Source organism: Scardinius erythrophthalmus (assembly GCF_964197995.2).
Source record: "Scardinius erythrophthalmus genome assembly, chromosome: 3".
Lineage (NCBI taxonomy): Eukaryota > Metazoa > Chordata > Actinopteri > Cypriniformes > Leuciscidae > Scardinius > Scardinius erythrophthalmus.
In genome coordinates this window covers 7,149,449-7,161,920 of record NC_138223.1, presented here as the reverse complement: position 1 = coordinate 7,161,920, position 12,472 = coordinate 7,149,449, and the positions used below count along the sequence as shown (strand labels likewise).

General features: G+C 35.0%; 1 protein-coding gene across 1 annotated transcript; it reads left to right on the top strand.

The window, feature by feature from the left end:
- Positions 1-1,430: 1,430 nt before the first annotated feature.
- Positions 1,431-11,691, top strand: LOC308687446 (interferon-induced GTP-binding protein MxB-like; the record flags this gene model as incomplete). The annotated part of the gene is made up of 12 exons (XM_081360003.1): positions 1,431-1,620; positions 1,931-2,068; positions 3,585-3,739; positions 3,919-4,057; positions 4,134-4,332; positions 5,690-5,768; positions 5,880-6,002; positions 6,716-6,857; positions 8,502-8,660; positions 9,934-10,010; positions 11,129-11,377; positions 11,467-11,691. The coding sequence occupies 12 exons, from the start codon at positions 1,431-1,433 to the stop codon at positions 11,689-11,691; spliced, it is 1,875 nt and encodes a 624-aa protein (XP_081216129.1).
- Positions 11,692-12,472: the final 781 nt, after the last annotated feature.

Here is a 12,472-nt window from a genome sequence, read left to right as displayed (position 1 = left end):
ACATGTTAAAACCAAGACCAATAGGCCTACCTTGGAAAGGCCTGTTGACAATTTATGTCTTATCTGTGAAATGGACTATATATGCAAAAGATGTGGACATTTCAGTAAATAAAAAATAGACTTTTAATGCATAATGTGAGTATATCAGAATGGCTCCATTGTTATTGGTGAAAAGGTAATCGTCAGTCTCGCTGCTTGTCAAATATATATTTATATATTTATATATATATATATATATATATATATATATATATATTTTTTTTTTTTTTTTGTTAATTATTAATTTATTTTATTTGTATTTGTTCTTACTGTGCATGTTCAGTGACGTCATGTTTTATAGCTTATACGTAAAAAGTTATTGACACACATGCGATAAGTTAAGACACATTTTTGGAGAACACAAAGCTTTTGACCGTTTATCATTGTCGATATATTGCATTATAAGGATGAGTATCATCCATTATGACACCTTTTCAGCTGATCTCCTCTGACCACAGTCTGTCACATGCTTTGATTTATGCCATACAGCATACTCTGCTAGGCAAAAACTCCTGGAAATGATGTGGTTTCATGGATTTTCTTTTTCTTTTCTTTTTTCTCACAGTGCTGAATGTCATTGTATTGTAAAACACTGAACACATATGGATTTATGATGAAATATGGGTATTGCATGCCTGGAGACATGGAGGTTCAAAATGCTGTAAAATGTCTGAACTTATTTATTTTTATTTTTATTAACTTCAATAAGGTTATAATTAATGTATTGTTATGATACGATGATAATATTATTCACCATTGTAGACCATTCACCGTAAGGCTGTGAGTTCATGATCTTCACTGGGGTCACAAAAGGCACAGAATCCCAGCACTCTCAGAAAAATAGTACAAAAGCTGTCACTGGGATGGCACCCTTTAAAAAGGTAAAGAGTGCATATTAGTACCTAAATGGTACATAACCTTTTTAAAGGGTACCGTCAACAGATTTTGCACTATTTCCTCTGAGTGTGATGAATTACCCTATAGCAATTTCACAGTAGGCTATTCATACTGTAGAATAAGTTTGCTACGGCCTCTGCTGCCAATTTTGCCTTTATTTAACAGAATGTTCTTCTTCTTATTCTTCTTCTTCTTATTTTTTGTTGCAGTGATGCATATAGCGCACACGTATTGTAGCAAGAATAAGACAAGATCGCTATGTAACTAAAACAGGATCTGCTGGTATGCAGACTTACTTAGTATTTTTTTGTTTTGTTCCGCCTGTATGATGAGTTCCTCTTACTAAAGTATAAAACTGCTGTGGGATTCACTTTGAAACAGCATCACTTTGAGACATCCTATCGAAGAGTGCACAAACTGACAGCAGCTGTTAAATCGACGTGAAGTATTTTCTTTATTATTTTGATATTTGAACATTGTTAAAGATAGAGAAAATGAGTTATTCGTTCAGTCAGCAATATGAGGAAAAAATCCGCCCTTGCATCGACACCATCGACAGTTTACGGTCTTTGGGAGTCGAAAAGGACCTGGCGTTGCCTGCCATCGCCGTCATTGGAGACCAAAGTTCAGGAAAGAGTTCTATTCTAGAGGCGCTGTCAGGAGTAGCATTACCCAGGGGTAGTGGTAAGAAGAACTCAAAATATTAATATAGCCTATATATATATAACTAAAACATAGATACATATGCAAAATATAAATGTTATTTAATGACTACAGCCTACCAACAAATGCTATGGCACAGTGATGGTATCTTTGCTATGATAGTGAATGATTACTATATGAAATTTGCATGGTCGGCTACATGGTAAAACTATTACTGAATTCGGATTCGCATACTAGCACGTATTATGACTAAAATAGTATGAGTAGCACACTAGTATGCAGTTCTGAATTCAGCATTTGTCTGGCATCCACTCTTTTGTGTTTTGTGCAGGAATTGTTACACGGTGCCCTCTTGAGCTCAAGATGATAAGAACTAAAGGCGCGGACGAATGGCATGGGAGAATCAGTTACCGGGACTACGAGGAAGACATTGATGACCCAGCAGAAGTGGAGAAAAAGATTTTGGAAGGTAGAAAACGCATAGAATGTATCCTGATGCCTCTCTAAGACAGCGTTTATTAATGTCATATCTAATGTAGCAAATTAGCTCATAAGGAAAATATGTATAATTAATTAATGGGTTATAATTAATTATGCAAATTTAAATCAGCTTTCAGAATTAATTCTAGCAGAATTAACTTTACAATCGACTGATTTGTTCATCCATCGAACAGACAGCACAATCATATAAACTCTAAGAAAAATTATTCTCCTGGCTAAGAAGAATAACCTTCGTACTGTATATAGTACTAACAGTAGCAAATGCATGTAGGAAGATCAAACGCTTAAGTGATTTTGATTTGTGAGTTGGCAACCAAGAGTCAACCAGTATAAAGGGTTTAACAAATGGAATTATGGGGAACATAGCTAAACTAAGCAAAATATAACGGAGAAAAGTACAGAAAAAGAGAGAGAACAAAGAATGGCAAGCTAGGTTAATCACAAACCTAACAAGAACCATCAGATAATCAAAATCACCTTAATAAAGGGGTAAAAACTTAAAGATGCATCTTGATAGTTGAGAAGCAGTTACTTGCATTGGCTTTGAGGCTGAACAAGCGTCTGGATGCGTGTAGAGTAGAAGATTCTTGATGAGGTCGTTGGGAGTGAGCTGATGGCCCACAGGGGAATACAACAAAAGTAACTTGAAGGTATAGGTATTGTGGCGCCTGGTGATGGAGTCATCAACCTTCCTGGAAGGCCTTTGAAACTCGAGGAGAGAGTCGAGGCCTCTCTTGGTCAGTGTCATCAAGGTCCGCAAAGGTAATACTAAAATACTGAATACAGAAAGAATCATATCTTATCTGTTTGCTAACCATGGTAATTTCAGTTAGAACATCAGTTAGGACAAAAGCTATTACAGAATTACATTTCTTTAGTGCATAATCTTATCTTAACTATGGATAGGGAAAGTATTACAAAAGCATCCTAACTCTACAAAAAAATCCTAAAACCTACCACTGGTGTCCTAACTTCAAAATTATTTGAAAGCCTACTGTAAAAATCACATACCAATAGCCCTGTCTGAGAATGGCCTCACATCACAGAACAGTGATGTTTGATGGTGGAAAGACTTTTGTGAACACCCAAATGATGTCCTTTGACGTCAAAACACTGATAATTACAGCATCCCACGAAATACAGTGATAGGCTTTGCCTTTTCTACCAGGCTTATCAAAACTTCTCTTTCTGGAACACTTAAAAGCACACCTATTTTGTTTCTCCATTTTAATCTCTATCATTTTCTCAGCTACTTGCACGTCTGTGGTTGCATGGTAACACAATTAATTGAGTGGATTTACTCAATGGAGTGGCTTAAGATACTACAGATAAGATGAGATTTTGTAAGATTGGATAAGAATCCTAAATCAAGTTAAGATTTGCTTCTACAATACGAATTTGTGAAAGGAAAAAAGGGAAGGTTTATGATGCCTAAAATACGATCGAGCATCTTGATTGCATCCAAACACTAATTATATTTGTAGCCCAGGATGAGATGGCCGGAGAAGGTGTTGGTATTAGTGATGATCTCATCAGTCTGCAGATCCATTCTGCCAATGTTCCTGACCTCACTCTCATTGACCTCCCTGGGATTGCACGAGTGGCAGTCAATGGTCAACGTGATGATATTGCAGAAACGGTAAATTTAACTTTCTCATGATGGTTTCCATAATGACCGAGGGTTTTTTTTGCCCCAAAAAGTATGCTTTTTCTAAAAAATATTATTTTCTTTTTATATGATATTTTGTTGGAAAGACCATTGTGATGTCATAGTCTGTTTAAAGACACAGGAAAATCAATGATATGCATTTCTTCTAGATTAAGAGACTGATCAGGAAGTTTGTTACAAAGCAAGAAACAATCAACCTGGTTGTGGTGCCATGCAATGTTGACATCGCGACCATAGAAGCATTGCAGATGGCTCAGGAGGAGGACCCTGAGGGCGAAAGAACTTTAGGTGTGCATTTCTCGTTGCATTTCATTGCTATAAATCAAACTGAATCAGACTCATAACCATTGTTTGTCTACTACAGGCATCTTAACAAAGCCAGATCTGGTGGATAAGGGCACTGAAGAGACAGTGGTAGACATTGTGCACAATGAGGTCATTCACCTTACCAAAGGCTACATGATTGTAAGGTGCAGGGGACAAAAAGAGATTATAGATCAGGTCACACTTAATGATGCCACAGCAACAGAGAATGCCTTCTTCAAAAACCATCCTCATTTCAGGTGGGTAAATGGTCACAACATATAGTTAGTTATTGAGATTCAAACTGAAATAGTAAATCCCAAAATTGTATTGTTGAGAAAAAGTCACATCAATGTAAATGATCAATAAATTAAACAACAAACACTATGAACACTACAAACATGTATTATAGTTCCCCTCACTGCATAACAAAACCTTTAAGTTTACCGTTATTCAGAACACGAATGAAAATGATAGGTATCATATAAAACAAATTATAGTGGCATTTATTATAAACAACATTTATAAACGACAAGTCTAAACAGATTTATTTAAAATGAAATTTGAACTTTAAGCTATTTTTTGTATGCTTGACAATTAAGAGGGCTTGACAATAAGGACTGCCCAGTGGCCTGCGTGGCAAGCGTGGAAGAGACTTGGGCCAGTTGACGGAAATTTGTGCTGCATCTTCACGGAAGTTGATCATTTGCACGTTTTTAAGGCTTGCCAACTTAAATATTCAAGCATTCAAGCTGTTGCATTCAATACTCTTTCACGTTTTCATGTTCACACTGAGCTACATCGATTTTGTAAGATTTATTTGAGTGCCACCACACTCGTGCGCTCCAAACAGAGGGAGCGTAATAGAATAGGAGCGCAATAATTCGGACTAAATATTGCTAAAATATTTGTTGTTGAACAATATGCATATGCCATATGTAGAAATTTAAACCTACAAGTAAGTGTATTTTTTTATGATAGCAGTAACTCTACTGTAAAGTAGATGGTGTAGCCTAATCAAATGTAGGTTCATTAGTCTGTGCTTTTGTTTGTATTCATTTTCATTTTTAGTTTAGTGAATTTAAAAATAAAATCATTATTTTTGTTTTTAGATTTTAATGTCACAAAGTTAGAATGTAATGTGATTTTAACCCTTTTTTGCACATATATACCAGGGCCAGGTTACATTCACTAAGCTATTTGTTTTCATAGCCCTCAATAAGAACATTGTCTGCAGGACAACATAGAAAGGTAGCCTATGTAAAAAAAAAAAAAAATAAAAATAAATATGCTACAAATATTTTAATTTTAATTTAGTAGATCAAATCTTTAGAGTTGAGCCTGTAATATAAATAATTTTGGAATAGGCCTATAAGTCGCAGGATGTTTCAGGTGATAAAAAAAAACTGTAGTGAGAACTTTTATGTGAGCGGTATGGCTAAAGATTTTTCCTTGTTATTTGCTTTTGTGGTTATTTGTATAGCATTTCTTAATCACCTAAAGTATAACCAAAAAGTGCAAATGCAAATTAGTACCCTTTATTTGTGATTTTTGTAAATTAGGGGTGTTATGTTCAGTCACAGCTCACTTAATGTATTTGTGTTTTTTTTCTCCAAGCAAACTCTATGAAGAAGGTTTTGCAACTATTCCTAAGTTGGCTGAAAAACTAACAATTGAGTTGGTTCATCACATTCAGGTGAAATAGCTCTTTTTTTTTTGTACAAAAAAAAGACCTACAGAACTTTTAGACTAACTAACTAATAAAATAAAAACACTTTATCTTATTTTCATTACTAATCTGCTATAGAAATCATTGCCTTGTTTGGAAGAGCAAATCCAGACGAAGCTCACTGAAACACAGACGGAACTGGAGAAATATTGCAACGGACCCCCATCAGACCCTGCAGAAAGACGGACTTTTCTTAGTGATGTGAGTTCAGCATTAAAATCTACACAGTATCAAGAATGAAGGTAACACTTTAGAATACTGTTCCGTCATTAATGAATAACTACACACAGAGTGTGGAAGTTAACAGTTAGCGAATCAGTAACTACTATTTTTTTAAATATCTCCCAGAGGACTACTAAGAACTACTATATACGGGGTCTTAATTAACATGAATAATGCATAATATATATTTAAATCTAAAGTGAAGGTCATTCTAGCCCACTAGTAATGACTCTAGTATTTCCAAATTATTGATTATTATTATACTTATATATTATAATTATACTAATTATTTAGATCAATATTCTAAAGTGAAAAACATGATAACTGAAATAAATGTAAGCTTTTGAGGGTTTTGTAAGGTTTTGGATAGGAATGACTCAAGTGTCACTACAAACTTTTATAGGAACCGTAATGATGAACCTTTATAGTAGTTCTTAGTAGTCCTCTGAGAGGTATGAAAGGAATCTGAAAAGCTAAAAGTGAACTACCTCATTCAACAGCTTTATTACTAACTAATTTGTTAATTAGAGTTTCTTGTTAGTTAACAATAGTTAGTTTCTAGAATGTTAATAGTACGATACTCATTTGTACATTTACTCATAAATGATGGAACAGTATTCTAAAGTGTTTCCAGTATGAATATTAATATCAGTGAGTTACTGACATCTTTCACATTTCATCACTGAATTTAGAAACTTACAGATTTCACAGACGATGCACTCAAACTGACCACTGGGGAAGCACTTAAATGTGCACTAGATCTAATGATTTTTCCAGAACTTCGTGGAGAATTTGCAAAATGGAATGGCATCTTGGATGACTCTGGAAAATCATGTAAGTGAAGCATACCTTCTTAGTGTACTATTATTATAATCTTTTTTTTGTTTTTGGCTTTAAAATATTTGCTTTATAATATATCTGCTGTATCCCCCTTCATCACAGTTTCAATCTGTTAATTAACTTAAATCTCTAATATAATCTAAGTAACATTTTCAATAAAAAGAACTTTCTGATGCTATAATGGAAAAAAACGGTCATGTCTGTATTATTTGACAACCTTGGCCCTGTTTTCACCTTGTATTTAGATGCGTTTTGGTCGATCAGATCACAAGTAGACGAGGGAGTCACATTCCTGTTTACATAGTATTTTAATCTATCTCTTTTATCCTCTTTCAACCTTATGTCCTGATTTCTTCAAGGGGAGTGTTTATGGGTGGGTAAATGCACAGGCTTTTTCAGATCTTTCGATCTAATGGATGAAATAAGCTCTCACATTTATGTGCATGTTAGAAATCAGGTACAGTGAGAGAACATTGTGTTTGGTAAGTTTTTTTGTCTACAAACCAAACTTGGGTCTTTAGCCAACCATCTCTAACACGTACGCATGAGGTAATTTGGCAGAGAGTAGGTGGTCTTTTGTGGCTGTTTGAACGCTTACATACAATCTGGTCGAATGCGATTTGCTCTGGAACAGTGGTGGTGTTTCACAAAAACCTAGGGTATGGCTATGGCATGATTCCTTCTTATGGCCATACAAAAACGACATTCCCATGCAATCATTTTATACTATCTAAATGAAATGTGGACAAAATCCGGCTGGAACAACATACAAATGACAATGATAATCTGAGATGCTAATTATGTGCTTTATTTGATGTAAAAACAATTTAGTTTGAATTTCATTTTTCATGACCTTTATATACATAGGTACTGAAAGCAACAATGGATAGGCTAAAACCTCAGATCTTGAAAATAAATTAAAGGAAACAACAAAGTTCAAACTATAAACTCAAGGTTAACAAGCAAGTGTATTCTATGATAAAAATATTATTTCAGTCACTCAGTATGTATTTTTAATCATGTTAAAATGGTGTAAGATTTAGGTATCTGATAATGTACTTATCCATTTCGTTGTGAATGCAGTGCACTCCACACGCTCTTCTGATTGGCTGTGATTTTTTAGGAATTTCTCTCATCTTGGGTCGAGTCTGGTTAGGACACGGCGTTAGGCTATTTAAATTGTTTTTTCAAAGCTGAAATTTCTGCCAAAGGCCAACTCGAGCAAGAGAATTAACGAGTTCCAGACAGCAACATTGTGTTTGGTACATGTGGATTCAACGTGTACCAGATATGGGTCGGATCTGGGCAGACACTATGCTGCTGTCTTGTGCGGCATCATGAGTTGTTTATTTCCCCTGTTTTGTCTGAATGTCAGGGTATGGCAACTGCCATTCATTAACGCCGCCCCTGTTCTGGAAGTAGTCGAAAGTGGACAAGCTCAAATTGTTTTAGACCCCGTTTGTTTAGCGTCGTCCAATTAACCGATCAACCAAACTCCATCTTAATACCAGGTGTAAACAGGGTCTTTCATTTTCTTTAATATATGAAAAGCTGATTGACTTTAATCACTGGTCTTTCAAAAGTATATTCTGTGATAATGTAAAGCATCTTCTGACATTATTCATAAATCCTTTGCAGCCATAAATACGATTAAGAACGAAGTTGATAAATATGAAGCCAAGTATCGGGGAAGAGAGCTTCCAGGATTCATCAATTACAGTACCTTCGAAAAACTGGTTAAGAAACAGATCAAGCAGCTGGAAGAACCTGCCATAAAGACGCTGAATACCATCTCTGGTTTGTGTTGTTTTTTTATATTTCAAATTCTATCCACTCCATTTCCACAGTTTTTAATCCTTTACTAATGTGTTAAATATTTTCATATGGACTTCACTTTGTTAAGGGCCCTTTGCTATTCTAAACGGCAATTATCTAGAACAGTTGCCTCAAAGGTGGAATCTTAGAATTGTCAAGAATACTAAAAACCAGGAAATCTAAATCCATGTTAGCCACACTGAAGTTCCCAGTTTATGCAGTGCATTTGTAAGAAAGGCGAACCATGAATTCCTCTTTTTGTCTTAGAATAAGGAATTAAACTTTAGAATTAAACCTTAAGTTGCTCCAGGTAGATTATCCTTAAATTACATTTACATCTCACTTTGGATAAAGGTGGCTTAGCACAGTACAGTTCCTTCTGACACCTGGATTAGTGTTGCATGTAACTAATTACTAAGTAATTAATTACTGAAATTTCATTTATTTTCTCTTGAAAAAGTAAAATAAGGGATTACTCTTATTTTAATTGCATTAAATACTGAAAAGACCATAAAACAATTCTATAACAAAAACAATGTAAAAATTGAATGTCTAATGTTAAAATGTATGTTTTTTTTATGTAACCTTCTCCCTTTAAGTTATTTGGTCAGTTCAATAATAATTTATGCATTTTTAGATTTTTTACAGTATTTAAAAGAATTAAAAGAGCAGTTTCATGCCTATCCTTGTATTGTTCATCTGGTAGTAAGAAAGAATAGTAGTATTTTAGAGAGAGTAATTAGTACAGTAATCTTATAACACTGCTGAAAATGTAATTAGTAGTTCATTTTTTTTTTAGAGAAACTTAACCAACACTGGATAATCAAGCTTGAAAGATTAACTTTTGCTTAAAGTCCACATGAAATCAAAATTGACCATATTTACTTTGTTTGCCTAAATTGATCGTTTTGTGGTGAACAATTCATCCATGCAAGTCAATCCACACAAAAAAAATTTTTGGCTTCGTAATCTTTAATCAAAATCTGAAAATGCCCCTCCCCTCTGCATTGGAGGACCTTCCCTGATGACGTAGACTTGACGGCTTGGTTTGGGAAACGCTTAACCACTCCCCTCAAACCGTTAGTCTGTTATGAGCAGAGATGGAGAGGAGGAGCGCTAGAGTAAAACCCTGCCCTCTGTTCAATATTCCGTTTCACTGGGAAATACGTCACAACACTGGAGAAAAGTAGTTTGCAACTTCCGGTTCACGCGGACTTTAAGAAGCTGTATTGACAGTGTGTTTGTGTTTACATAGATTTGGTTTCAAAGAAGTTCATCCAGCTGGCCCAGCACAGCTTCAATGGATTCCCTGATCTTCTGAAAACAGCAAAGGTACTGTATGGATTTTATGCCAATGATTCTGGCGAGTATATTGATAAAGCTATTAAATTTCATACAAATTAATCACATTACTATGCCTTTAACTCATCAGATTTAAAGTGACCCTGTTATGGTTTTTCGAATATTCCCTTTCATGCAGTGTAATATAGCTGTTTGTGAATTTAAACGTTCTGCAAAGTCGAAAGTGCACGATAAATAAAGTTATTGTTTTTTTATTGTTATTGTCTTTACGAGTCGTTTTTAAATCGAGTCGTTTTTAAATCGAATCCTACTACTTTACGGTTTTATGTCACTATAAGATAGATTTGCATAATGCCCACCTATGTACGTTGTCAGCCCGCGAACAACTGGACCCACCCTCAAATGTAATTTTACTGATGACTGCTTTCAATGTAGGATTTATATGTTCTGTTATTGATACAGTTCCCGCATGTGCACTGCAATAAATTAGAAATACACACATGGGTTTGTTGATGGACATACACTTGTTAATTCTAATGGCGAGAAATTACAGTTTCAGCATCTCATAATGTACCTCAAACTGAGTAGAATATAACTGAGGAACTTCCTGCTGGAGTCATCCTTGCGATGGAGGTTCGGGTTGAAGAACCAGTTCTTCCAATGTTTCTTCATCAGACTCACGCTCGGCTTGATATGGTAAAATCGATGCCATTGTTACTGTCTTTACAGTGTGTACAATCGATGAGGTCTGAGGAAACCTCCGTACGGAGCTGCAGTTCAGTTATGGCAATGGGCGTTAGCTTTCCGAAACACGCGCTGTACACTGTAGACAAATCACAATAGACTGGGCCATCAGGCCAATCAGAACAGAGAAAGCTCTCGGAAAGGAGGGATTTAGAGAGACTGATTTATCCGACGAGTTGTTTGGGAATCATTGAACAATGTGGAGATGTGCGATGTATATTATGATAAAATGGAAGTGCTTTTTTACCTTTGATGCATGTAAACCTGTTGTAGGAGACCTTCAAAACAAAATTAGGATCCTTTAAAATAGCATAATAGGGACAATTTAAATTATTTTTTTCTGTTGTTTTATCACTTCTCTAGTTCTAAAGTTTTTTTCAGTAATTTTTTTTGTACTTTCTAAGACTAAGATCGAAGCCATTAAGCAGGATAAAGAATCCCAGGCAGAATCCATGCTGAGGACCCAATTCAAGATGGAGCTCATTGTTTACAGTCAAGATGACATATACAGCCAGAGCCTGAAAGATGCAAAGGATAACCTGAAAGAGGATGAAGAAACTAAGGAAGGGGTTAATTGCAGCTGTGAAGGCATTAGCACAGACAGTCATGCCACCTTGCGAGAAATGAGGTTTCACCTTGAGTCCTACTTCACAGTAAGTGTGCCAACTAAAGCTTGCTGTGCCATCAGCGGAAGCTCAAATTGTAATGTGTATCTGAGATGCTGTCTCATCTATGTTACCAGATTGTAAGTAAGAGTCTGGCCAACCAGATCCCAAAGGTGATCTGCTACACATTGCTCCAGGAAGCAGCTTTGGAGCTGCGAAGGAACATGTTGGAGTTGCTGAATGATAAAGATGATTTAGACAACCTGCTTAAAGAAGACTTTGACATTGGCCAAAAGCGAGAGAGCTTACTGAGCCGTCAGAAACGCCTGATGAAAGCACGCAGCCTCCTGGCTACCTATTAGAATTCACTTCATATAGCTGGTTCCAACAGTTTTAAGCAATAATAATTCAAATAATAATAATAAAATTATCAAGTGGTTATAGCTTGAAATATTCAGCAAGGGGAACAAACATGTAATCTTGCTTGATGTCTTTTGTTGTTTTTATTTTGGAAATTGCAATTGAGCTTTTTGTTTGGAAACATGTGAAGGATCTAAAAATTATTTGTAGCAACCAACCATACATTTGTGTTGTTTTATTTCCTTTATTATTCATTCATTCATAATCATTTAATCAATTTGTTATTCCATTTAGTCTTATAATCATTAAAAATAAACTTTTACTCATTACACTAATTCATCATTGATCATTTTTATATTATATTATATTTTACGATCCCTTATTGAAGAAAAGTTAAGGATCAAATGATTTATTGTAGCAACCTGCAGCAATCTGCAAGTGAGCAGTCATATATTTGTGTGGTGTCTTATTTTCTTTAATATGTATTCATTCATGTATCATTTTATTATTCTACTTAATCATGTAATCATTTATATTAATCATTTCAACAGTTATGTACTCATTACATTGATTCATTCATTGATAAATTATTTTATAGATTTTTTTATTTTTTATTTTTCCATTACTGTTTAGTCTCATGTTGTGTGCTGTATTGTGTTTGTGAGTTAGAGATAAGAGAATGTCTCTATTTCAATGTTTTTAACATCTCAGGACAATGTTTTGAGCAGAAATTTCCCATTGCTACTGCATGTATAATACTTAATCCCATTCTCTGAAACAAAT